Below are 27,328 nucleotides of genomic sequence, written 5' to 3'. Positions count from 1 at the left end.
GGCTGGAGGCGGCAGTGTCCATGCTTCAGATTATGGGGGATGTGGGACTGAGCAGAGGGTGATTCCTGAAGCAGTTTGACACTGTGGCATCTATTTTTCATCAGAAAACAGAAGATTGTGTTCTTGTCTTCAATCCTGTTTATTTTTTCCAAGCTTTTCAGCTCAGTTTACTCACGGAAAGGAGTTTAATTGTGGGTGGTGGTTGTTTGTCTTATTTCAAGTCAATTTGAGTGATCTGGCTCTGAGTCAGGCTCTCCCAGCTGAGCACTTGCTGGAATGCAAATTTTGCTTTGCTGCACAGTGACAGACATCTTAAACAGGGCTCTATTTATAGCACAGTCAGGAGGGGAAGTTGGTAAAGTGTCACAAATGGCATATTGTCCTGTTTTGGGGGTTTAGTGCTGAACCCAGCAAATGTCAGATCTTCCTTTCTTACCTATTCCCCCCCCATGTTTCTCTCTTGACATCCCTGCGAAGGCTGCTGGTGGGTTTAATGTGTTTTTAAGCTACATGAATCAGTAGTTTCCTGTGGTAGGAAAATGAATACTAAAAATGAATGCATGCTTCAGGCATCTTAAATTGTTCCCGTGCTTGTTTATGCGGTGTTCATATTTACCACAATTTTTGCTTGCTTAGTTTTCTTAATCATGAAATGCTCAGAAAAACACAAAAGTCTCAGTTTTATCTGGATATCTAGTGAGGTGGATTCCAAATGTAAAGGGGCAAATGATGCACGCTAACCTGCCAGTTAGGCACAGCTGGAGGTGAATTCAGCACCAGCACTTAGAGCAGCTGCTTCAATGCCACCCTCTTCCTTTTGGGACTAGGAACCTGAGATAGAAGTAATGGTTATTACAAACCTGGTCACGCTTTGGCTGTGAACGTGTACATCACTAAACAATGCTGTTCCATACTCCCACTGATAACACCCCTCCTCCTCAGGGAAGATGCAGGGAACTATTTGCACAGGCTGGAGGTCTGTGGAGGAGCAGCTGTGGGATGAGTGCATCCTGCTGAGTACAAAAATTCAGTGCCAGGTCTCATGGAAGGGTTTATTTATACAACTGCTTAAGTTGCTTTTCACCCACTCACATACATCCTCTCACAGATTCCAGTCGTCTCCCCTCAGGCCCGTGTTCCCGCATGGCCTGCTGTAAAACTGTCTCGGGTTCTCAGTGGCAGCTGATGATGACATGAGACAGCTCTTTCCTGTCCTCTCGGAGTCAGCAGCAGTTTGGGTTTCCCTTGGCTGTGCTCCCTGGCAGGAGGAGCGGCGGTGTCCGTGCCCCCTCGTGTGGGGCCACAGTGCCCCGTGCTGCTGGGCTGGGGCCCGGGCCTCCCCATGGGAGCTGCACCTTCCCGGGCTCGGCTGATGGGAGCTTGCAGGCCAAGTGTTGAGTTGATTTTCCTCAGAACCTCCCACATGCACGTTTTCATTTCTCGTGCTCCCATGCCAGTGTTTCTGTGAACGGTCTCTATGGCGTAATCTCACCATCGAGGAACAGCGAGGGTTCCCAGACTCTCCTTTCCTCACTGCCTGCCCCGGCACCTGCCGTCCTCCTGACCAGGGCCCGGCTCGGCGGGGACAGCGAGAGACAAGGGCCAAATCCGCGCGGCCCCGGCCCGAAGGGGGAAACCCGTGAGAGGGGCGGGAGGTGCCATCCGGTCGCGCCCCGCCCCGGTGCCATCGAGCGCGGATGCGCCGCCGCCAGAGCGGCACCGGAAGCGGCTCCCGGAAGCGGCCGCTCCGTCCCGCGGTGCGATGGCGGCCGGCGGCCCCTGAGGCGCCGCCATGTATGCGGGAGCCGTTGCCGCCGCCGCCACCGCTGCGGGGCCACCGCGCCGGGACTTCATCTCCGTCAGTCTCGGCCCGGAGGAGACGGTCGGGGCTGGCGGCTACAACAACAGCAAGGCCTGGCGGCGGCGCTCCTGCTGGCGGGTGAGAGCCGCGCGGGAGCTGTGCGGTACCGGGGGCACCCCGGGCTGGGTGCGGGGGGCACCTGGCGATGAGGGAGCGCTGTTGGACCGGGCGATCAGGATGTCCCTGCGCTCGGGTGCAGCTGCACTGCCATGGGGGACCTGCCTTGGCCTGCCCCGTTCCGAGCTGGGCCGGGGCCGTGGCTGTGGCTGTGCGCCCCGGGGCGGCCCTGGGCTCGGCTCTGCTGTCAGGGGCTGCTCCGCGCCGGGTCGGGGGGTGTGGGGCGCGGCCTGGCGGAGGGAGCTCCACGTCATGTCTTAATTTTCACGAACAAAGCTGGGGGGGAATACTGTAAAATCCTGTGCTCTGCTGGTGGGCATTTGGAGGGCAGTGCTGCGCTCTGTGGACACGAATGAGTGGGGTGAGATTTGGCCTCCGTGTCTCTGTTCCCTGTTTTAAGGCTTGAAGGAGGCGCCCTGTCTTCTGCCCTGGGAGAGTAAAGGGGACAGTTCTGCTTTCTGTGGGAAGGCTGAGTGTGACGAGAGGGGTCCCCTGGCAGAGCTCTGGGGAAGTGACCATCTTGTCTGCTTGTGGGTAGGGAGCTTTACTGGGAGTGGGAGTCTTGGGCCCGGAGAGTCTTGTATGAGAAAGAGTGAGTCAAAAGGACACGATAACCTTTGTTACAGATTGGAGATGATGAATAGTCACCTACAGAGGATTTACAGGTTGTCAGATGAAGCATTTGAAGAGCTTGTTTAGGGACACATTCTCACAGTTCTGTTTTATTACCAGCTTGAGAAATGTGCGTCCTTCATTTCACCCTTTACTTTATCCTTATTCTTTGGGAACAAAAAAACAGTAAGATGGTGGTAGATACCCTCATGTGTTCTTGTGCCTCATTCCTGCCTGTCCCAAGACACCACAATCAATGCCTCTTTTCCCGTCCTGCCTTGAGGAATCACAAGGCTGCCGGTTTTCAAGCATCCTTCTGCAGCAGGGAGATGGTGATATGGTTTGCCGTGCAGGTAGAGCAAAAGATGACAGAGTGGGACTGGCATCTTGCAGTGTGCGCAGGGAAGGATGTGCAGGATTCCTGTACTGCCAAGAGGGCAGGAGGAAAACAGGAAACTTTATGTGCTATGGGGCTCGCAGTGTGAGCACATCGACAGTTCTGACTGGCTGTTGCTAAGAGGATGAGGACTGTGGGAAGTGCTGTGGGGTGTCATGTGGTTGGTAGGAAAGATTATTCCTGAGTGTATCGTTGGAACTTAAGTTTGCTCTCTGTATGCCAAAACCAATATTAGTGAATGTCAGTGGGACTTTTGGAAAAGTAAGAATGGTACTTTGGCAGTTAATGTTTAACTCCAACTTGTTCTCTCTGTAAATGCAGGTTAATGTACATAAGCCTCTCTCATGCTAATATACCATTTGCTCTCTGATTTTTAGTGATTGTTGCCTCTACTTCAGTTTCAACAATACATTTTTGCCCAGGATTAAACTTGGAAACATTGTGGATTTGTCTTGTTCGTTGTTGTGATATTTTACTTCATTTTCATGCTGCTGCAGGTTGGTGACTTTCTTTGTGGTGCGGGACCTGTTCTGTGTGACAGTTCCCATGTTTATCAGAGGCAGGATGCCTGGCTTCTCTTTCCTAGATTCACAGAATATTCTGAGTTGGAAGGGACCCACAAGGATCATTGAGTCCAACTCTTGAAGTGAATGGCCTGTACGGGGATTGAACCCGTGACCTGTCCAGTGACTGGTGCTCAGCTTATTTTGAGCCTTTCTTCTTTGCTGCAGTAACATTTTTAGTTTTCCTACCACTTGCTTCCGTTCTTATTTTGCATATGCACTGCGCGGTACCTCCCCAGCCAGGAGGAAAGAGGCTTTTGGCTGATTTCCCAGTTGACATCTGAGCATCTACAGATGGAGATCTCAGGTCAGGCAGTGCAGGTTGTGATGAAAGTCAGCTGTAGTTGAAGCTCTGTGGGATCCTTGGCATTCAGCAGGTTCTGAGGTTCTTGCAGCAAGTGGCTCTGATATTTCTGTGAGCTTGCTGAGCTACATGCTAGCTGGTTAGATTCCTGTTTTCTCTGTCATCAAAGAAAATAAGCAATGGATATCTGCATTTGGAAACAGGGTAAAATTAAACCTAATGGGTTTTGTGTTTCTTAATCTGAGTGAACTAGTAAGAGTTAATTTTTAACTGTTAATTTTTAACTGAGTAGGCTCTTAATGTCGTGCTAAATGTTCTTCCTCTCACTTCTTTTCTCTCCTAAAGAAATGGAAGCAGCTGTCCCGACTCCAGCGGAGTGTCATTCTCTTCCTGTTTACCTTCTTGGCAGTCTGTGGAGTCATTTCCTACGCAAGCATGGGAGAAGCATGGAAAAGTATGTGTTCTGTACAGCTCAGAATTGCCTGTGAGGTGTTAGTTAGGAAATTGTATTTCTTATAACCAGTTTTAATTTCTATTGACAGTGCCTGGGTGTATTCATTAAAGCACAATTGTGAGATGATTTTATGTGAAGTTTCAATGACTTAATGCGTAATCAGAAATATTTTTCATATCTCTTTTCTTTGTTTAGCTTGACTAGAGCAACGTTTTATTTTAGTTGATGTCCTGGTTTCAACCAGGACAGGGTTAATTTTTTGCAGTAGCCGGGAGGGGGCGTGGCTAAGGCCCAGATGTTATTCTGTACAACCTCACTTCATTGCTGGGCGCGGAAGGGTGGGGGAACAGGGGGAGTGGTGGTGGTGGTGAAGGGACTCTCTGAGACCGGCAGTGTGGATTTGAAGAGCCTTGTTGGGGGCACTGAGTTGGGGAATACCACTGCTAAACCATAACAGCCCTAATTGGCGCCCAGTGTGAGGCACAAAGGGCTGAGGTAACAACAGATCTGCCCAGAGCAGGTTGAAAACAAGTTTGATCTAAGCATTTGTTATATTAGGTACAGAACCACTGGTCACGGTGTTGCTTGGTCTGTTCACATGGTTGTGGTACCTAACCCTGTATATATTCCTCTATGTGCTCCTTGTGGGGATCTTTTTCAGAGCAGGGAGAGGGATCAGGACTGCTTTGTTGCTGTAGTGTGGGTTTTCAGTTTATGACATGATAACATTAAGGGCAATGAGGGTCATTTGGGATGTGTGTTCAGTGTTGCTCTCCTACCATATACCTTGGGCACTACCTTTGGGAGTCCAGTAATAATTGTACCCATTCTGTGTGGGGAACAGGGGAGGATGATTTTCCCCAGCCTTTCACCCTCTTTTCCTCCTTCTGGCCTGTTACAACAGCTTTTGAGATTTTTGAATTCCTTTGGATGTTAAGGAAAGCATGTTCTTGTTGCTAAGTCTGCCAGGTGTCCTCAGTGCAGTCCACACCATGTTTAGAGTCAAAGAGGAAGGTCATTCAGAGATCTGCCCCGAGGGTGGCTAGTCATGAATGGCATGGAATGTGGGAGAAAATGGGCCAGCTTTTGGGGAAATTGCTGCAATGGTTTGGAAGTTCACCCCTGAACAGCTACCGCACCCTGATAAAGTGGCAGAATATTTGAAAGGAGAATGCTGTGGCAACTCCAGAGAGGAGCAACTTACTGCAGTGTGTTGGAGCCTGGCTACTATTTATGAGACACTCTCATCATCAGACAGCACCCTCAGGGGGAGGAGGAGGAAAGCAGAGCAACAGCCACAGTGACCACTCAGACTGCAGCTGAGCCAAAGGAACAACCCATGCCAGTAGCAGTCGCCCCTATTCAGGAGAAGAAATCCAAAACCAAATCAGTTTGCTTAGTGAGGCATGAAGAGGAAGTAGGGCCCTCAGAACAGGAGGAAGAGATAATCACCTGATCCCCATCCTCGGGTGACCTGTGAGATGTGTGAAAAGATTTCAGCTGCTAGTCAGGTGAGCCCCTGGTGACCTGGTTACTCTGGTGCTGGGATATTGCGGCCCACAATATGAAACTAGATGGCAGTGAAACCAAGCAACTGGGATCCCTGTCCCAGGATGGGGGCACTGACCAGGGAATTTGGAAGAGGACAGAAACACTCAGTCTCTGCCCCAGGGATGGAAACACAACCTCACTATTTGCACGGACTGATCCAGACTGCACTGGAAAAGGGTGAGGCTCCAGAACATTTGCAATACATTGATGACATCATTGTGTGGGGCAACACAGCAGAGGAAGTTCTTGAGAAAGGGGAGAAGATAATCCATCCTCCTGAAGGCCGGTTTTGCCATAAAACAAAGTAAGGTCAAGGGACCTGCCCAGGAAATTAAGTTTGTAAGGGTAAAATGGCAAGATGGGCATTGTGAGATTTCAGTGGATGTGGTCAACGAAATACCAGCTGTGTCCTCAGCCACCAGCAAGAAGGAAACGCAGGCTTTCCTGGGCGTTGTGGGTTTTTGGAGGATGCATATTCTGGATTACAGTCAGATTGTCAACCCTCTATCTTTTGACCTGGAAGAAAAACAATTTCAAGTGGCACCCTGAACAACAACAACCTTTTGAACAAATTAAACAGGAGGTTGCTCATGTAGTAGCCCTGAGGTCAGTCAGGACAGGACAAGATGTGAAAAACGTGTTTTACACTGCAGCTGGGGAGAATGGCTCTTCCTGGAGTCTCTGGCAAAAAGTACCTGGGAAGACTCGAGGACAAGCCCCAGGGTTCTGGAGTTGGGGATACAAAGGATCTGAGGCCTGCTACACCCCAACTGAAAAAGAGATCCTAGCAGCTTCTGAAGGAGTTTGATCCACTTCAGAAGTGATTGGCACTGAAGCACAGCTCATCCTGGCACCCCAACTGCCAGTGCTGGGCTGAGTGTTCAAAGGGAAAGTCCCTTACACACATCATGACACTGATGCCACATGGAGTAAATTAATTGCTCTGATCACACAGCAAGCTCAAATAGGCAACCCCAATTACCCAGAGATCTTGGAGGTCATCAGTAATTGGCCTGAAGGTGAAAATTTCAGACTGTCATCATCAGAGGATGAAAAGGTGACAGGTGCTGAGGAGGCCCCACCATGTAATCAGCTACCAGAAAATGAAAGGAGACACGCTTTCTTCACTGACGGTTCCTGCTGTATTGAGGGGACACACTGAAAATGGAAAGCTGCCATGTGGAGTCCTGTATGGCGGGTCACAGAAGCTTTTGAGGGACAAGGTGGATCAAGTCAGGTTGCAGAGTTGAAGGCTGTCCAGCTGACTTGAGATATCACTGAACAAGAGAAATGGTCAGTGCTTGACCTCTACACTGACTCGTGGGTTGTGGCAAATTCTCTGGGGGTGCCTGGACCTGTGGAAAAAGACCAGTTGGCAGCACAGAGGGAAACCCATCTAGGCTGCTGAATTGGGGCAACTGTGCCCAGGTAGAGTAGTTGGCTGTTAAAACACATCATGTAAGATACACAAGTACCCAAGAGTCGGGCTACTGAAGAACATCACAACAGACAGGTGGATCAGGCTGCCAAGATTTAAGTGTCTTAGGTGAATCTGGACTGGTAACACAAGGGGGAATTATTTCTGGATCAGTGGGCCCATGACCCCTCAGGTCATCAGGGGAGAGAATCAACATCCAGATGGGCTTGTGATCGAAGGGTGGACTTAGCAATGGACATCATCTCCCAGGTTATCTGTAACTGTGAAACATGCACTGCAACCAAGCAGGACCAAGTGAATAAAGTCTCTGTGATATGGGGGGCAATGGTCAAAATATAAATATGGAGAGGCCTGGCAAATTGATCATGTCACACTCCTCCAAACCCGCCAAGGCAAGTGCCACATGCTGACAATGGTGGAAACAACCACTGGAAGGCTGGAGACACACCCTGTGCCTCACACCACTGACTGGAACACCATCCTGGGCCTGGAAAAGCAATTCCTGTGGTGACATGGCCCCCAGAGAGAATTGAGTCGGACAATGGAACTCATTTCAAAAACAGCCTCATAGACCCCTGGGCCAGAGAGCATGGAATGGAGTGGATGTACCGTATTTCCTATCATGCACCAACCTCTGGTGCATGAATTGTACAATGAACTGTTAAAAACCACATTGAAAGTAGTGGGTGGTGGGACCTTCAAACATTGGGATTTGCATTTAATGAAGGCCACCTGACTAGTTAACACCTCTATCTCTACCAGTCTAGCTGGGCCTATCCAATCAAAACCTCCACATACTGTAGAAGGGGATAAAGTCCCTGTGGCACATATGTAGAATGCGTTAGGGAAGATAATTTGGATTAGTCCTGCTTCAAGCAAATGCAAACCCATCCATCGAAGTGTTTTTGATCGAGGACCTGGGTGCACTTGGTGGGTAATGCAGAGGGACGGGGAAACATGTGTCCCTTGAGGGGATTTGATTTTTGAGTGAGCACAGTCTGTAATGTTGAATTGTATGATATTGGTTGCTGAATGACGTTGCCACTGTGTGCCATAACCACCATGGATAGTGAGGGCAGACTGCTCTAAATACACCAGTTGTGAGCTCCTGATACAGCTTGAACCAACTGGCAGCAGGTCTTCCTGCCCTGGAAGACATAAGGACGGATAGAACCCAGAGTCCTGGACTAAATGAACTCAACAGACATCTCAGAAGGATGATCTTTGACTATGGAATTTATACCTGTACTTCTGTACATTTATATATATTTATAGTTGGATGGTATAGAGATAGGCATGGATAATGGACAGGGTGAGGAAATCTTGGCCATAAATAGGGTCAAGAAAAGTTGAGTGGGTACATAGGTACCTGTGTGTGTGTCCTGGTCCGGCCAGGACAGCATTAATTTTTTACAGTAGCCACAAGGGGTTGTGGCTGAGGCTTGGATGTTACTCTACACCAGTCGTGTCATTGGGGGGTGGGGAAGGGACTGTTTTGTTATTAATATTATTGCTGTTACCGTTAATTTTCTTATCTCGTTGTTTCCAGTTAATTGTTCTTATCTCAACCTTTCCTTTACCTCCAATTCTCAACTCCATCCCCGATGCAGTGGGAAGGGGGAGGAGAAAACAGGGGAGCAGAGAGCGGCAGTGTGGTTTTGGAGGGTCTCGGTTGGGGGTACTGAATTCGGGAGTACCATTCCTAAACCGTGACAGTTGATTAAGATTTGGTGGCTGTTTATTCTGTTTGTATGTAGATATTGGTAGCCCAAACCTAATCAGTAGAATAAGATAATCCTCTCTTGGTTTTGACTGCCCATCAGATTAGAAAATCCAATCCAATACTTAAGCACATTTAGCTTTGATATTATCTTACTGCCTGTATTGAGAAACTGAAATAGTAGCAATTAAAAAAAAAGTGCCTTTTAGCAGCCCTTTTGTGTATTAGGGAGAGGATTAATACCAAAATACATTTGTATTTAACTATTAGTGTGTGTTTATCAATGTTTTGTGAATGCACTTTTTGGAGTTGCATCCACTATGTGAATGCAGCAAACTGTTATAAATTTCTAGCTGCAACCTGAAGTGTTGATTCTTTATGCTGAGGAGTTTTGTGTGTCTAGGTCTAACAAACAAGCCATTAGATGATCAGAGAACAGAACAAGAAATTCCTGGAGTAAAGCTGGCAAATCCAGCTGTTCTACCAGCACCCCAGAAAGCAGATGCCAACCATGGAGACTACCCTGAGCTTTTGCCGCAGGTACTGTGAGAAGAAATGAGTTTTATAAAGCTACCAAAGAACTTGTGAAGGCTGCAAATAGTGCTTGGTTCCAACAGTTGTTGTGGAGAAAGGAGTTAGAACTTGCAAAAAAAAGTCTACTCTGGGTGGAATGCTGGCCTTTCAGGAAGGGCTTTGGTGTAGCATTTCTTGCTCTATCTTTTTCATATAATGTTCTGTATGCTATTTATTATTCATTGCTCTGCCCGGGAGTGCCAGGACTTTAGGTCACAGTGACCTCTTACTTGAGGCTTCACTGGTGCTGTGATTAATTTGTTTTGACTTGGGAGTGCTCTAGGCATCAGTCTCACTGATGTGAGGAGCCTGGAGTCGTGGCTGAATTGGAGACATGAATGGAGTTGATGTCACAGTAATCGGAACAGCTTTTCTGAGAGCTTGAGAAATAGCAGCAGGCAGAGCAGATGTTAGTGTTTGAAGGGTTATGTTTGTGGGAGATGCAACGGGAAGGAACATCAACTGACTGTGGATTAGTGCATTAGGTCTTTAGCATACTTTCCATTCAAGGCAGAACTTGCCTGCTGATATGATAGCAAAATAAGATTTATCTGAAGCATTATTTAATGTTGTTGAGTGAATATTGTTGACTTATGGTTTGAAATTTTACCATCTTTATAACATACCAAGCACATATTTTTTTTTCTTCTCCCGGAAGCAGCCAAACCCACCTCGTGTTCGTCGTGGTCCTTCCAATCTTCAGATCAAGGCACCACAGAGGGACACAAGGCTGAAGACCCGACACAGTACCATCAGGGCTGTAGAAGAGCCAGTCCAGACTGATAAAGGAGAGAAAACGGAGAAATCCATTATCAGGTAGAAATGTTTCAAGCAAGCTACGGTGTTTCCCCTTTCCACCAACATCCATTGAGTGCTGGAGTGATAATTGTAAGGGCTTTTTGTTGTTTGTGTCCGAGGTGGTTTTCTTTCTTGTATTTGTTCTCGAGCCTGGCCTGATAACTGCTGATATTGCTAGGCTGACAGATTTCATTTCAAGGAATATGCAGCTTCTCTGATTTTACTGTTTGCATCACACAGCTGCAGAGGATTTGGAGCCCTGCGAGGCTGGCTGTATTTCTAATGCACTTAGATGCTGTTAATGTTCAGGAGGATTCTTGGTGTCCAGAGGTTTCTTCTGTTTGTTGTAATAAATATTAATGTACCGGTATCGTTACAACAGTGCTGCTACAAGTGTCTTTGTCCTGGCCCAGGCTTGGAAAATGATAGTAGTGTCAGTACTGATCAGGGATTGGTGCCACTAAACACAGTGAGCCCAGGCTGAACTGACAGAAACCACAGATGTGTATGTAGCTGTGTGTATGTGACTGTACACAATGTGCTTACTCCTTTCTTATGAACAATTTCTCCTACAGTTCAGAGACCCCTTATACAAATCTAGTAGTATCTTTTGTAAAGGGTCTGTGCTGCTATGGTTGTAGTTATACCAAGTTGTTTCCCAAGATGATATTGATTGAAGTGGTTTGATTTGGGAATAACTGAAGGAATGTAACATGGGTATAGAAAAGAATACTAAAAGTTCAGCAGATGTTCTTCAGATTTGGAACACTAGGCTTGGGGTTTTTGTGTGTTTGTGTCCTGTTCAGCACCGGCTCAGCTGAGCTGATCATAACATCAGAACTGTGCCTGCCTCAACATTTTGGCTGTTGGTGTTGTCTGAAAGTGTTATATTGCTGTGCTTCTGCTTGTGCTGTAACTCATAGAATTAAACAGCTGGTAACAGGAGAATTTAGGAGAGCAAGGAAAGCTTACTGAAGACTAGTTACAAATTTAAAGAATGAAAGTAAGACATGAAATATGGGATTATTTAAGTCAGAAGATATGCTGACTGTAAACACTATAAACTTTAAAGGTCCTGTAAGCCTAGTTTCTTTAGGAAGCATATCAATGAGCTCAAAGGCAACATATCTGTATATTAAGTGGTATGATCGAGATTGTTTGATCTTGATATGAACTTTGCTTGAATTGAAGTCCATCCTGAAAGACTTTTCCTTCATGAGGTTTTTCACAAAAACCTGTAAAACTGATTTATGCATCTGTGGTGGCAGGGAAGGCTTGTGACCCCATGATAGCAAAGCCCATACTTTGAGCAGCTCGTCCTTTGTGCTTCTTCGTGATTTTTTGGTGATCATCATTTGTGTGGTACTATTTAGTGTTAGTGGCTGGTGTGGCCATTTCAGAGCTGGTAGATAACAAATTACTTGTAATGCAGCATTTTCAGGTGTTTTTTATTAAATTCCATTGCCAGGATGTTTAATGAAATTCCAAGAGCTTGTAAGACACATTTCTTAATACAGTAAAATTTCTCTGGTGCAAATTTCTTTCTTTGAACAGAAAACTTATCTAGTGGACAACACAGTTATTTTGATCCTTGACACAAAATCCAACTTTTTTTTAATCAAAGTATCATGAGATAAAGGAAAGGCAGAGATAAATCCCATTCATTCACATGACTTTCTGTGACCAAAATAAGCCTTAATTACAGTCCCTTGTATTTGCAGCTGGAGAGGAGCAGTGATAGAACCTGACCAAAACACTGAACCTCCATCCAGTAAAATAAAGGAACCAGAAAAACCTTCATTTGTGGAGGCTGAAGACCAGAAGGAACCAGGTAAATAGTACAGTTAATTATACCTTTATTTCTGTTTGCTTTTATGGTTGAAATTGTGCGAATTTTCCCCATGCACATCTATTTTATTTATTGTAATTAAAGGAAACAAAAAGTTTAGGAAAGATTACTTACCAAGAACATGCAAGCCTTTCAGTGTCCTTACTCCACCATGGCAGTCTTCATGCTAATTAGCCTTCAGAATCTGAAAGTCTTTGAATTATAGTCTCTGGGACGAGGCACATATTTCAGGATAGGATAATCTAAGGAGAGAGGTTGTGAAAGAGACAGTTTCTTTTTTCAGCAGTGGTTTTCCTTTTGTTCTGCAAATACAGGGAAAGTGACTTCCTCCCTGAACTAAACTGAACTGTTTTTAAGGCTCACCAGAAAGCTGCAGAAGTTGTTTTTGAAGTTGCTGCCCTTGTGAAGTGAAGAACCTGTTGTTCCTTTTTCTGGGTTCAACAAGGAAGTTCTGGTGTGATAAACATGGCGTATTTCAATGTGATGTATTTGCACTTTTGCACGAGACCCCTGGTGGCCTAGTGGTTAGCGTGCAGGACTTTCACTGCTGCGACCACGGGTTCAAATCCCGGTCTCCTGGCCTGATGGAGGTCGTTAGCCCTGTGTGGCCATCCATCTATGAGAAGGACACTCTAAACAAACCTACGTCCTGAGGACCTCACTGCCATTGTCCAAGCTTGCTTGGCCCCGGCAGATGAACCTTAGGATTAAAGGGTGGGCTCAGTTCAGCGCAGGCTGTGTCTCACCTAAAAAAATCCATTGCGCAGGCTGGAAAGGTAAAAGACCTTTCCCCAAATCTTCGTTCGCGAAGATGGGCCATTATATTTGCACTTTTGCTAGCTGAATATTTATGGGGTTAGCTTTGCTGCTTGGTGTTTCCCACTCTAGAAGTCTTTGTTTACAATTTTGAAAAATTTCAGCTAATGGGCTTGAAATTTTCCATGGTGGATGTGTAACATAAAATTCATGTGATGGCAAATTGCAAGCAAATATCAGTAGAATTATGGAGAAAGACATGGCTTTGCCAAGACAAAAAATGTAAATTTTCTTCCTCTTTTGGTATTAAATGAAAAGTTCAAGAGACATTCATTTTATAGAAGTGGTTTTAAATTTAACAGAAAGCAATGAATAAAAGAGGGAAGATGAAGAAAAAATGGTATGTGTTGGATCAGTTGAGGATTGTATTGTTAAGCATATGTATTTGGCAGCTGAATTACTGTGGATCTTAATTTGGTATTTCCTGACTTCAGCTCTTTGAGCTTTAGTGATAATAATCTACAACTGTACATGTGATTATTTTAATGTTTTATTTGCAGAAGTGACAATTTTGTTGCCAGGGAGAGATATCTCTTTTTCCACCTGGCTGAATTGCTGACCAGAAACACTGACTGGTTATTCTACAGAGAAAAGGCTGTCCTGAAAAGAATAATGTGAGGATGGTTTTTCCGTTGCATGGATCAGTTAGTTTGGAAGAAAGTTTATTTTGGGTAGAATGCAGCAAAATGGTGCTTGGTATAGCTGCATAATGCCCTGCAAAAGTCCTGAGCAAGGTGCTGTTTTCCTTTGCAGTGCCCATAAATGAGCGCCAGCTGGCTGTGATCGAAGCCTTCCGCCATGCCTGGAGAGGGTACAAGGATTTTGCCTGGGGCCATGATGAGCTGAAGCCTTTGTCCAAGTCCTACAGTGAGTGGTTTGGACTTGGGCTTACCTTAATTGATGCCTTGGATACCATGTGGATTTTAGGCTTAAAAGAAGGTAACTTTTTTTCCTCCTCCGTTTGTTTCCCTCTAAAATAATTCCTTATATTATATCCAGGCAGTGCATGTTCAGAGGTCTTTGAGGGGAACATTTTTTACGTGTGACCAGTAAGTTTAGCTTTCCTATGTGGGTAAAAAAATATATATATACACACACATATATATATACATACACACACATAAATATGTATAAAATATTTTTTAAAAAACCCAACTATATTAAAGGACAGTGTTTTTCTTGCAGTAGAATTTTGAGCCAGAAAAAGAATATTCCATGGTTATATACAACAAGAGATGCAGTGGATATATCTGTAAGGAATCCATGGGTGGAGAAAGGGAGCACTCAATACCTTCTTCCTGAATTGCTCTTCTGCCTGTATTTTTGAGAGAGATTCTGGAAGTGACCATGTTAGAAAACTTTAAAACAGATTTTAAAAACCAAGCCAAAATTTTTGCAATTCTGTTGCAAAAAACTTAAATGCCTAATCAGTATTTTAGAGGAATTTTTTGTTGTGTGTTTGGCTTTTTTTTTTTTTGGTGGTGCATGCCTTTTAGTGTTTTTTAAAAATTTCTGGAACTGTATTTATTTAACCTTGGTAGATAGCCTCCTTTGTAAACTTTTATTAATCGTGCAGCTTTTTCTATGAGATAGGGAGAACAGAGCTGCTAGTAAGGGGACAATAAATACTCAGTCCTTCATGGTTCTCTCTCTTCTACCTTTGAAGTTTGCATAAAATAGAATTTTTCGTTTGGTTTAATATGTCATGTGTGTGCAGCTCTAGTCCTCAGTAGGCTGTCTTGAAGTTTCATCAAGTTGTCAGTGTGTTGCTCTTTTTTTTTCCTAAAATATTAATTGCGAACTGAATAAAATTTTTAAAATAAATTTTTAGTAATTTAGATGTGCTGAAAAGGGGTTCTTGGTGAGGAATTCTTCATATTTTATAGCAGTTCTGCTGATTGCCTTAGAAAGCTCCTGAGGTATCTTCTGAATAACAAATGCTATGTAAATCAAAGTTTTCTTTGAGGCTGCCAGTCTTTTTTATTAGCCGATGAATGCAAAAGCTTCTGTGGCAGAGGACTGTGCCTTTGCTGTTCTGCTGCTAATAGCCCTAACATCTGTCTGGGAGATTTTCTGTGGTCCTTAATCTGCTCAGCATCCAAGACCAGAGGGCACAGAGGCATCCTTTTGCTTTAGAGTTTATCTTCTGTGAAATGCCTTCAATTTCTGGGAAACTGGTTGTGCTGCTGCTTCTCACAAGAAAGAATTTCTGGAGGCTGTGAGATTGTTCGAGATAGCCCAGCCCTCACAATTGGAGGCGGAGCTGACTCACATGGACCATGGAGATAGACGCTCTGCCAAAGCAGTCATTGAGTGATGCTGCTGCTGCTAAGCTGGCTGATGAATCTAAAATGGCTTTCTTTTTACGTTCTTTTTTTTAAATTAGTAGTGTGATAAACAACCATTTTTGTTCCTAGAGAAAAAAATTGCAACCTGTTGGGATTTTGTGTATCAAGTGCTGAGACAGGAAGCAGGCTCCCCAGGACATTGCTAGGCTAAAGGTGTTAATGGCTGTTAACTGAATATGTTATCTGTTGTCTTGGTAGATAACAGCTTTGGTTGAAGATTTAATTAAAAACAGAAGGCTCTGTGAAAGTGTAACTAATTGTCTGACAAGTCAAATGGATGGATTTGAAAGACTTAAATTTCTGGATTTTTTAAATAAAGACTTCCTCTATTCCTTCTTTTCTTGGACTATTAAGAACTTTCTGTTTTGGTGGATATTTCTTCTGTATGCATCTGTGATGTGTGCTGAATAAGAATTAAGCCAGCTCTTCGCTTTAGTTTTCCACCTAAAATGATCACCTCTGTAGACAGATATAAATAAGTGTCTGGGATATATGGAATACTCATATCTCTAATTGTTTGAACATTCCAGAAGTTCATAAAATGAACTACCTTTTATACTTTGCAGAATTTGAAGAAGCAAGAAAATGGGTAGCAAATGATTTAGTATTTGATAAAAATGTGGATGTGAACCTATTTGAGAGCACTATCCGTATCCTGGGCGGCTTGCTGAGCACCTACCACCTCTCTGGAGATAGCCTTTTCCTGGAAAAAGCTGTGAGTGACAGGCCTTACAAATGAAACTGGGTTATGTATTCCGTATTGGACAAAGTTGAGGGAAGATTTCTCAGAAAGTTAAATGTTTTTTAAGAATTTCATATTTAAAGTGGTGGGAAAGGGATTTACCATTAAGCTTTTAAGCCTGCACCTCTCTTTGCTCTTTGGATGACCTCAGAACCTCGCTGTGTTCATCACTTATCCTTGTATGCCTGCTCACTGCTGATGAATGGCTGACTGTAATAAAGTTCATGAAACAAAGGAAGAAATAAATGCTTGGCAAAGGGTAATAATTGTCTTTTGATTCCCTCTCTGTGTGTCTTAACAGCGTCAGCCACCTCTTCAGATTAGCTAGATGCAGTTAGTGACTGCAGACTTGCATCATGTGGAATAGGGATTGCAGCCTCAGATGAGGCCTGCAGTGCTAGGGACAAGGTGGAAACTCTGCTCATTACTATGAATAAGTTCATGACCTCTTTTAATTCTTTAATTGCTTGGACCATCTAAAACTAAGCTGCTGTTCTGTCTTTTTCTGTCTTCTTGGTGAAGAAAATCTAATGGGGTGAGAGTGTATATTTATTTTTTGTTTTGTTTGTTGCTTTGTCCTGTGCTTATGGGTTTTCTCTAGAAAGACATTGGGAACAGGCTTATGCCAGCATTCAAGACCCCCTCCAAGATACCGTATTCTGATGTCAACATCGGCCGGGGCACTGCACACCCTCCTCGTTGGACATCCGATAGCACTGTGGCAGAGGTGACCAGCATTCAGCTGGAGTTTAGGGAGCTCTCTCGTCTCACTGGAGATGAGAAGTTTCGGGTATGGAAGAATAAGTTGATGTCTCTTTCTTTTTCCACCTCTCTGCAGCTCCACCACTGACTCTCATCAGTACTCATGGTCTCTGGAGTCTCTAAGTTACAATAAATAAGTTGTGAAACTCTAGATGAGGGAAGAAAAATAAACAAAACGTCCTGATTATTTTATTGAATACCAAAAAGTAGTAGTGGAGATGAATAATTATTTTTCTTCCTCAGAAACAGCTTTTAGTTAAAAAAATTAAAAATTCTGAGTGTGGTTTCTTGATGCCATTATCTATACGCAAAGAACAAAACTGTAGTGTTGCCATCCAAGGAACTAAAATATGACTCACTAGATAAGAGTCTGAGAGCAGGTCACAGTATAGGGAAGAGTAATTTCAGAGAAAATAATATTTTCCACTTTTCTTTTTGTTTGCTGATGTGTTTTATTGTTTTGAACTGTATCCACAGCTCAGTTTTGAAGAATGCAGTTATTTAAGGAAGCTTTAGCTATTGCATGATTCATGTAGTTGTTATTTTAGCTGGACTTCTACTTTGCAAAGCTGAGTAAATCAGATCATAGTCCTGTCCCATAGTACTGGCTTTCGAGTGGGCTTACCTTGAAGGAAAGGAAACAGTTATAATTATTTCAGAGTACTTAAATGTACCCAGAACATTATGTTTTGGGAGTCCAAAAGTTTGAAATCCTGTATTGAAATATTGCTCGAGCTGAACTTTATGTCCCTGATGCTAATTTAGGTAAGAAAAGTTACAGATTTGTTGCTGGCCTGTAGTTACTAGCTACGGTTTTGTGCATCATTTATACCTGTAATTTATGTTTGCCATTTTCTTTCTTGTAGAAAGCTGTAGATGAGGTGATGAAGCATGTTCACACCCTCTCAGGGAAAAATGATGGCCTCGTGCCTATGTTCATCAACACCAACAGCGGGCAGTTCACCCACCTGGGGGTCTACACTCTGGGAGCCAGAGCCGACAGCTACTATGAGTATCTGCTCAAGCAGTGGATTCAGGGTGGGAAAAAAGAAAACGAGTAAGTTCTTTCCACTTCTCATATCGGTGTGAGAATTAGGTGAGCTGTTTTGTTGTAGTGAGTTTGCTGCTTAAAGAAAAATAACATATGTGCCCAAGAGTCAAGTGAACATATCACTGTTTTTAAAAGCAAGCTAAGCAGCAAGAGGGACCTGTGGTAACTTCATGTAAAACCAGTAGGAGAGTTAGGCTTAGTCTCAAAACTCCTTCTCCACAGAAAGCTTTTCTTCCTCAGCTCATCAGATGTAAGGAGTGTGACAGCAGGAGATGAAAATTAAGTCTTTGCTGTAAATATGGAGCATAATTAGACACTTCTGAAATACTGCTGATATTTCCTTTCACCAGCAATGTCTGTGTTTGCTCTGGGTTTGTTAGTGAAGGGTAAAAGGAGACTGAAGTTTGATGTTTGTGTAAATCTTTGCTTTAATTACAGAACCACAGACTGGTTTGGGTTTGAAGGGACCTTAAAGCTCATCTCATTCTATGGGCAGGGACACCTTCCACTACCCCAGGTTGCTCCAAGCCCCGTCCAACCTGGCCTTGAACACTCCCAGGGATGGGGCAGCCACAGCTTCTCTGGGCAACCTGTGCCAGGGCCTCACCACCCCAACAGGGAAGAATTTCTTCCTAATATCCAATGTAAACCTACTTACTTTCAATTTAAAACCCCTTTCTCTATCACTACATGCCCTTGTAAAAAGTCCCTCTTTAAGTCTCATATGTTTCTTTTGTCTGCACTGCAAAAGTGGAAGAGAAACTGTACAAGGAGCAGAGGAATTAAAGACGTTGAAAAAGAAGGTTTCCTCCAAAATAAGACAAAAAATCCAGCAGTTTTTGTCTGCATTATGAGCTAATTATGTTGGACTTGTTCATTTTGAGGGGTTTAATGCAGAGAGAGTGACAACATGCCTCTTAGAGGCTTTTCTGTGTATCAGAGCAAATGCCTTTCTACAAACAAAGTTTTCTCACTGCTTTTTCCAAGCTTTACCTCACTGTAAATGGAGAATCAGTGTTTTTGGGACCACAATGGCATTTTGTGAGCCTTGCAATGGAATTAATCAACAGGTTGTTTTCCACATGAAAGTTCTTGGAAACAAAGGAAAATCAAATTAAATACTGCAAAACAATGTTTCACAATGAGAGAGGTCAATTGGAAAAGATTGCTCCAAGTCCTTGAATCTCCATCTTGGATGGAGATACTACTGCATCTTTGGATGGAGGTACTAAAAAATTGCTTGGATAAAACCTCAGGAAACCTGATGTAACTGAATCTGCCTCAGAGCAGAGTGATGAAGTAGAGACCTCCATGAGGTCCTTCCCAGCCTAGATTTTCTGTGATTTCAATTACTTTACTTCCAAGAATTTTTGAAATAATTTTTGGCTATTGCCTAGAAACAGTTGGGGATGTTTTCTTTAATACATAAATAAGGGTTTACTTTTTAAAGTATTGCTACATGGTAGCAACAACCAATTAACGTCCAGTTAATGGTGACTTTGAGGTTTTTTTGTCAGTTTTCACATTTAGTTAAATATTATTCTTTAGACCAAAATAACAGTCTCCTAAAGGATTGTGGTGATCAGCTATAATGAAATACGTTTTGACTGTGTGTACGTGAGCCATCTGGGAATGATTTTAATTCACAGGCTATTGGAAGACTATATGAGAGCCATAGAAGGGGTGAAAAAGCATCTTCTTCAGAGATCAGCCCCCAAGAAGCTTACTTTTGTAGGAGAGCTTGCTCATGGCCATTTCAGTGCCAAGATGGTAAGAAATACAATTGCATTAAAAAAAAACAACAAAAGAAAACAGAAAAGCCATGACAAAATTTAAATAAAACCCAACACACGACCAGGCAAATGCAAAGCTTTTCCCTCTCTAAAGGAAAAAACAACCACCCTAAACCAACAAAAAACCAAAACTCCAGACTATATATACATAGACATCTGTCTCTCCAGTGTGATGGCAGTAACTGCTTTGTACATACTAACTGCATGTGCAAACCAGGGGCCTTGTCTTTGAGTTATTCTAGTAAACCCATTTATTTTCCTCTAAGATTGAACATTGTGGTGCTGGAGTTAAATTTTCTGATTTTCTTTCTCTTTTTTTCTTCTGTTTTTTTTGGTCATGAACCAGTGTCTGAAGCTGTTGAGGCAATGCCTATCTTATGTATTATTCATTTTCCGTAATTCAAAAATATATGTGGACACTCGCACACCTGGCTTTTCAGATTTGCCTTCAAAAGAAGATGGTGATCTAATATTGTGTTATGGGATTAAAAAAAAATCTGATAATTTTGGAGGATTCTGTCCATTCATGACTTTTTTTTCTTTTCCTACTGTAGGGTTCTTGAGTAAAACAGTATGCTGTTTGCTGTGGGGAAAATTGATTAATCTTAACTCCCTGCTCTTAATATATGCATCCATACTCTTTAAAATGCATTTTAAGATCTTGCAGTTAAAGATCTCATGCGAGTGTTAAAAATCTCATGCAAGTGCAGGTATGGTACGTGCGTGTGGCTTGTCTTAGAGGCAAGTGATGTATTACTAATGTAAGTGATGTATTACTAATGTATGTGTAGCCTTATCTTTTTCAATACCTGAAGTGAGCTTTAATGAATCCTATTACTTGTTTGGTTTCCTGATGTATATTTTTTAGATCCTCAGATCTAGTTTTCAGCATGGATCTGAATTTCCCAAAAGCTCTCCAAACCTGCTGTGAGTGACACCAGAGTCTGGGTAGAGGGGGCTGCTCCATCCCAAGATGGGACAGAATTGAATTGAGACAGATAGATTTGGCTTAGGCATCTCCATGTGTCAGTACACTTTCTTCTGTTCCAGGAAGTTAGAATTTTGGTATTTAATTTATTATTACTTGTTGAAAGGCTGGACAGGTCTTTTACCCTGGCCAGCTGGAAAAATGGGGAATGTTTGGCTCTTATGTTTATGTTGACCTTTGCAACCCTCAGCTTTCCTTTAGGACTGGACAAAGCTTTTGAAGGTCCATACAGGGGCATCAGAATGGTTTTACTGTCTTTTTGGATGATGAGACCTGAACTTTCATTCTGAATGTTAAGAATCATTTTAAATCCCATATGTGACATCAATCTGCAGTTCTTACAGTCTTATATCAGTGGTGGACTAGCCCCAGAATGAGGACAACCAAACCTTTAGGTGGTTCTGCTGACCCCCTGGATGAGCTGATATGGAATGTATTGTATGGTTCTGGTAAACCAAAAGACACTCTCCTCCCCTTCCCCCTGACCTAAGACCTTTTTTCCAGAAACTTGTCATAGAAACACAGTCTGGGATGTTTTCCAAATTAATGATTTCTCTGCTTGCCTCATGCTGCATTACATTAGATTGTTAAAAACTTATCCTCAAGTTGTAGGTACCAGAAATGTGTTTTGAAGAAGAGAAAGAATAAACCCAGACAGACAGAGATGCACGCGCGCGCACACACACAAATACCTGTTTGATGCATAACTTCTCTGCAGTAAGAGTTGTCTTGTCGTGCAGGATCACTTGGTTTGCTTCTTGCCGGGTACTTTGGCACTAGGAGCCCACAATGGACTGGATGCTGATCATATGAAGTTGGCTGAAGCCCTTATAGAAACCTGCTACCAGATGTACGCTCAAGTAGAGACAGGCCTGAGCCCGGAGATCGTACATTTCAACCTCCATGCGCAGAAGGGCCACAAAGATGTGGAAATCAAGGTGAGCAGATATAGCTGGCCTGGACTCCAATTCCATGACTCCTCGGTAGCTCTGTTCTGCTGTTGAACTCCTGGCCAGATACTGGTGATGGGGTCTGTTGTGGAGCAGTTAATTCCTTTGCTGCCTTGCCTTCTAGCTGTACCCTAGGCTTTGGTTTTAATTACCCTGATAGTGTATTTAGAAGCTGAGTTACGCATAGCAAACTCTTAGAAATAGATGGAGATGGGAATCATTATCTTTTTCCCTGCATGTGTCCTTGAGGAAATTCCCTGTCTGAAGTACTCTTGCCTTTTTTTTCTCTTGCAGCCCGCAGACAGGCACAACTTACTGCGACCAGAAACTGTGGAAAGCCTTTTTTATATGTACAGATTCACTGGTGATAAGAAATATCAAGACTGGGGCTGGGAAATCTTGCAGAACTTCAATAAATACACACGGGTAAGGCCACGTGACCTTGTTCTGTCAGGACTTTATTTGCTCGCTTGCTTTCTAACACCAACTTTGGAAACTTACTGTGTTTCAAGATTCATCAGATACCTGTGGGGAAATTTGTAAGAATATACAGAAAAATTTGTTTTCTTACAGTTTGAGATACACTACTTAGTCCATATAGGGAAAGAACTTGCATTGCATTGATTAAAAAGTGGAATGTAGAAGCCGTAGGCAAGACTGCCAGAGTGTCTCTACATCTTGGAAGCTGTTTGAATCTCTACTGTGGTTGCTTTTAGAATTCAGAAGTTGAGAAGGACCTGGCTGGATTGAATGAATGCTCTGATTAAAGTTGCCAAAGAAAAAAATGGGCACAAAATGGCACTAATGGTTTGATAGAGGGGTTTTGTATTCATTCTGACTACAGTGCTGGTTGAGATATCACTGATATGCTGTGAAAGTGTGGCCTAGATGCCAGTGGTCATCAAATGTCCATGGTCTGTTCTTAGAAGAAATGGGTGTGGGGCTTGGGCCAGCTCTAACCTAGAAATCGCTAGTTCCTTTCTGTATGTTTGTCCAGAAACTTCAAGGGGATGTTCCTTGTGATACCTCTTTAACTTAAGTATAAATGCTTCATTTTATCTTTGTGGTTTCTTTTAAAATGCAATGAGTTGGTGTTTTTCATAACTGAAGCTTTGTAAGTAAAGGAAAACCAAGTACAAAATGAAAAACATGCTGATCTGTTTCCTAGCACTTATCTTCTCCAAGTGCATCTGGATGTTAGGAAGTAAAAAATAATTTATTTTATATTATGTAAAGATACAAATTTCTGTTGTTTTTTTTTTTGGCACAGGTTCCTACAGGTGGTTATACTTCCATTAACAACGTCCAGAATCCCAGTAATCCAGAGCCACGGGATAAGATGGAGAGCTTCTTCCTTGGGGAAACACTCAAATACATGTTTCTGCTGTTTTCAGATGACATAGACTTAATCAACCTTGACAAATACATCTTTAACACGGAGGCTCATCCACTCCCTATCTGGGTGCCAGCATAGACTCTGCAACACTGGACCTTTCAGTGGTGGCATTTTTATCTCCAAGTCACTTTACTTTTCAGGGTTTGAGGAGAGATGCTATATTGCACCTTTTTTGGCTTCAAACAACAAACAAAACCTTGGGGAAAGCATCTCTGGTTTGAAGAAATCATGTCAGTCTTAAATCTAATCCCTGGTTCTGGGATGAACAAACTGTGCCATATGAAGCTGGTTTCCCTAGTACTGATGACAAGGTTCAGAGAGTAATTGCAGTGTGGACCACGACATTCATGGGGCTCTGGTGACCCAGAACTCACTTATGTCAGTCTTACTAAATGCTCATTATATATTGGGAATGCAGCGAGTCAGCTTAGGGCACAGGGTTGTTCCTGGAGAGCAAGAATAAGCCTACAGTTTTTTGGTTTATTCTGGATTCACTGAAACACTGGATTACAGAGCCATTCCTTTGTCAGAATGTGACAGTGGTTCAGGTGCAAAGTGGAATAAACAAAAGAGCTGTAGTGCTGTCCCAGGTAGAAGCAAAGCTGTCAGTATTGCTGCTGATACTCTGATCTCATTCCAAACTCACAAGCTGTGCTGCATCACCTTAGCAGAAGGAAGCAGCAGCAGAGCATCCATTGTATAGGGTCTTAGTTTTTGTAGAGCACTTTGAACAGTCTGTTCAAGCTGAGGCTGAAATGAATGGTGAAAGGGAATTTGCTGCTGGTTTGGCTCAAAGTGGTATATAATTTTTTAGAGGTATTGCAGTTTTTTAACTTATCTGCAGGAATGCAGGAGATAATGTGAAATACAAGTGAAACTACACGTGCATTTTATGTATTATTTGCATCAGTTAGACTCAGGTATTCTGACTGAAAGCTGCTTTCTGAGGTTGGGTACTGGGAAAGCTTGTGAGCACATTAATTATCAGCCTCCTTCCGTCCCTTCCTGTCCAGATATCACGTCATGAGGTGAGTCTTGTTGACTCAAGCTTACAACTGTACAGCACATTTTATGTTATTCATAATTTCTTGGACTGTGGAGAAATTTTCAGGTTTTTTTTTCCTTAGTAATGCATTGGTTAGAAGTATTTTCGATAGTAGTGTTAAAAGCAGACAGTCTGAAAGTATTACAGCAATTTCAGGTCCCAGTAGAATTAGAGAAATCCATTTCAGTTGCTTGAAGACAAAGCAGACCCAGGTTTTTTAAGAATCTTATTGGAGCCCTGGAATCTTTCATTTTTATATGTGCAATAGATTTTAAACCATGAATTTGGAAATGAGCTTTCTTTAGTGCTTGTCCTTTTGGATTTGTAGCTACTTGGACAGTCCTGTATTCACAGATAAGATCTCAGAAATGTGCTTGTTCATATTTCTGGAAGAGGTTGTTCTCACTGAAATGCCCTTTCCCCTGTGGCAGTGGGTGTGATGGGCACAAACAGGTATGTGGTGGCAGCAGGGAGGTCCAGTCCCCACTAACACCAGGGCCACTGACAGAACTGATTGAGTCTGACTGGAATGGCTGAGGGAGGTATGTGTATTTTATAGTAATTAAAACCTTCGATTTGTAAAGTAGGATACGTCTTTGTTTTATGCTGATCCATTTTGTTTGCTGGAGTTACAAGTTACCCTTGGGACCACTATTTAAGTCTTTTAGAGAATATTTATCATTCCATGTACTAATGATGGGTTATGGAAATTAAGAACTCTTACAAATTATTTAATGCACCTTTTGTATCATCAAAGGTATCCTGGGAGTGGCAGGACAGAACAGGTCAGTGCAGAGTGCTAATGTTCCTCCCACTCATTTCCCAGCAGTAACCCCTGCAATGAGCTTCTCACATACATGTGCAGTGGAATCCAGTCACTGTGGCCTTTGGCTGCACAACTGATTGGTTGCCAATACTTTTGTTTTCTTTGACACAACAGCAAATGAGGAAGGTGCTGTTGAAATGTGGGAGGTAACACCTTCAGTGTTTTTGTTTGTGGAGCAGGTCTCTGCTGCTAAGCAGCTGAGCTTTCGCTAAAAGCTAATCTTAAAATTGGAGAATAAAGAAAAAAAAGATAAATTCAGTGACACTACGCAGGTCCTGGTGACTTGTGTTGCTTTGGCCTTGTGCCTTTGACTGAAGCTAGTACTGAACCCTTAATTATAACTGTGCTATGGATTGTGAAACTTCTGGGGTTTGGTGTTTCACCCATACAGCTGCCTGATTGAGGCAACAGAGACATTTCTTAGGAAATGGAATACACAGAAATGCTTACCAAAAATATTCTGTTCTTGAAGTCTTACATTAGTCTTAATGTAATCGATTCTACGAATGGGACTGCGGGAGTCTGCATTATATTATTTTTGCCTTATGATTGGCTTGAGAGTAATAATTCATTTCCTAATGAGTTAAAGGAAGGGAGAGAAGAATAAATCATCAGTTTCCCAAACATATCTTATCTTTTAGCTGAGCCTGTTGGTCCATCTGATTTCTACCTAGTTCTTGTTGGGACATGGAATCTCTGCAAAATGTGGCTTTACTGTCCTCAACCTTTAAACCTGAAGTTCAGATTGTTCAGTTCTCGCTTCCCTTGAGAACAAATGCATGTTTCACACCCCTGTATCACATGCGAAATGGCACAAACTAAAGAATCTGAACAAAGCTCATCTGTTCTTCCTGTTCTCTTGCAAAGGTCATTTTAATTGCTTATTTATTTTTACTTTCTTAACCAACTGTTGTGTCAGGTCAGTCTCTGAGCTCCACAGCTCATCTCTATTCCACGATGTGCTCCCCCAGCACAACAGAAAATCAAAAGTTTCCCTTTGAGCACTCTGTGGTTCCTTGTTCCAAAGCCTGAACTTCCTGGTCCGTAACCCGCTCTGATGTTTCAGTGTACTGGGATGCTCCTGGCTGAAGTGGAATGTTGTGGAAAGGCCACCACTGAGCCGGGATTCTGTCCTTCTGCACAAAGAGCTGCAGTGGTTTCTCTCCAAGAGCTTGAGTGCCCGCCTAATTAAACTAAAACAACCCTTGGCCCCACTGCCCCACTACTGTTCCCTTGGGCTTTCACTGAGGAACAGAGCCGGGCACCGGCAGAGCCACAGAGAGCTGCATGGCTGTAGGACTTGGGAGTCTCAAACTTGGGGCTTTGAGCCACAGCTTAGGAAAAAAATACAGACCTGTTTGCTCAAAGAAAATTCAGCAGATGGATGGGGCACAGCTAGCATCTAATCCCTGAACTTCTGAAAGCTGAATTCTCATTACAGGTCATAGAAACTGGCAGTTTTGCCAGGTCCCTGGTGTTGGCTGAGAGGCCCCCTCGTGTTTCACAGGACTTTCCAGTAACAGGATTTTCGCATTTCGCCAAGTTCAGGTACACCTGTATTTACTCCTCCAAATACTAGACAAAGAGTACACCTTGTTTCCAGTTCCATACCAGTGTGATGTTGGCAGTGATGAGGGATGAGAACAGGAAACGTTTTTGCAGTAACACATTTACAGTTTTGTGAATTTCTCCTGCACTTTAGGACTTCCCTTCAGCTGTGCGCTCCTAGAAATAGCCCTGCAGGGAAGTCAGCTCCTGATTTCCAGTGCCACACTCAGTATATTTAACAAGACCAGTAAAACGGACAGGACAGGGTAGCTTCATGAAACTTGTTGCTTCAACAGAAAATTTAAGATTTTTCTGACTTTGGATATGGTAAGAAGGGCTTGGGGTTTTTCCGTCTATAATATTGCTGGAGATTGCTGTCCAAGTCTGGAGGCTTCCACTGAAATCTGAGTTCCTGTTCTGTGTAATGTTCTCACATTGCCCCCACTTGCCACGTTGGTATGTGACGATGGAACAAACGAGCCTTTGTTCAACAACCCCACTGGGTTGTTGAGCATAGGGGAGGGGCTGCAGTCATGGTCTGGTCTGGGTCACTCCTGCTGGCACCCCATTTTCCTTTTGTGGCCCTGAAGTTGAGCCAGGAGCAGTGTTCCCATGATGCTCATGAGCAGTGACTGCTGCTGTGTGGCTGTGGTTCTTCCCTTCAGCTCAGACAGCACCACACAACCAGGGTTTTCCACTTACATCCCACGCTTGCTTGCCCAAGGCTTCAACACATTATGGATGTTGGTGGCACTGGCTTCAGACTTCTGCCATGGTTTCTTTTTTAGCACTGCTCATCTGTACTGAAAGTCCATATGTATTATGT

The 27,328-nt window shown here is 43.2% G+C and overlaps 1 protein-coding gene and 1 long non-coding RNA gene across 5 annotated transcripts; one reads left to right on the top strand and one right to left on the bottom strand.

The window, feature by feature from the left end:
• Window positions 1–1,397: 1,397 nt before the first annotated feature.
• On the top strand, window positions 1,398–25,795 carry MAN1B1 (mannosidase alpha class 1B member 1). Of its 3 annotated transcripts, none has more exons than XM_027703356.1 (13): window positions 1,760–1,939; window positions 4,200–4,308; window positions 9,421–9,557; window positions 10,249–10,406; window positions 12,110–12,219; window positions 13,807–13,992; window positions 15,968–16,116; window positions 16,745–16,933; window positions 17,772–17,962; window positions 19,606–19,726; window positions 21,478–21,675; window positions 21,982–22,113; window positions 22,958–25,795. In XM_027703356.1, the coding sequence occupies exons 1-13, from the start codon at window positions 1,793–1,795 to the stop codon at window positions 23,159–23,161; spliced, it is 2,031 nt and encodes a 676-aa protein (XP_027559157.1). In that variant the 5' UTR covers window positions 1,760–1,792; the 3' UTR covers window positions 23,162–25,795. The 3 variants fall into 3 exon arrangements, with proteins under 3 accessions (XP_027559159.1, XP_027559157.1, XP_027559156.1); XM_027703355.1 differs by having other exon boundaries at window positions 10,246–10,406; XM_027703358.1 differs by lacking the exon at window positions 9,421–9,557 and having other exon boundaries at window positions 1,398–1,939; window positions 10,246–10,406.
• Window positions 10,262–21,517, bottom strand: LOC113977328. 2 transcript variants are annotated; one of them, XR_003537317.1, is made up of 3 exons: window positions 21,430–21,517; window positions 12,352–12,479; window positions 10,262–10,369 (listed from the first exon to the last, which is right to left on the bottom strand). It is a non-coding gene; the product is annotated as an uncharacterized LOC113977328 (long non-coding RNA). The 2 variants fall into 2 exon arrangements; XR_003537318.1 differs by lacking the exon at window positions 21,430–21,517 and adding an exon at window positions 12,601–12,686.
• Window positions 25,796–27,328: the final 1,533 nt, after the last annotated feature.

The sequence above is a fragment of the Neopelma chrysocephalum genome, unplaced genomic scaffold (assembly GCF_003984885.1).
Source record: "Neopelma chrysocephalum unplaced genomic scaffold, ASM398488v2 Primary Assembly neopelma1_226, whole genome shotgun sequence".
Lineage (NCBI taxonomy): Eukaryota > Metazoa > Chordata > Aves > Passeriformes > Pipridae > Neopelma > Neopelma chrysocephalum.
The sequence above is the reverse complement of the archived record's forward strand: the minus strand, read 5'-3'. Positions and strand labels throughout refer to the sequence as shown.

What these genes read in the sequence shown, in the direction of transcription:
- MAN1B1 (XM_027703355.1), top strand. Translation starts at nt 1,793, where the DNA reads ATGTATGCGGGAGCCGTTGCCGCCGCCGCCACCGCTGCGGGGCCACCG. An exon ending in CATGGGAGAAGCATGGAAAA is followed by an intron (nt 4,309 to 9,420) that starts GTATGTGTTCTG and finishes TTGTGTGTCTAG; the next exon opens with GTCTAACAAACAAGCCATTA. An exon ending in GATTTTAGGCTTAAAAGAAG is followed by an intron (nt 13,993 to 15,967) that starts GTAACTTTTTTT and finishes TATACTTTGCAG; the next exon opens with AATTTGAAGAAGCAAGAAAA.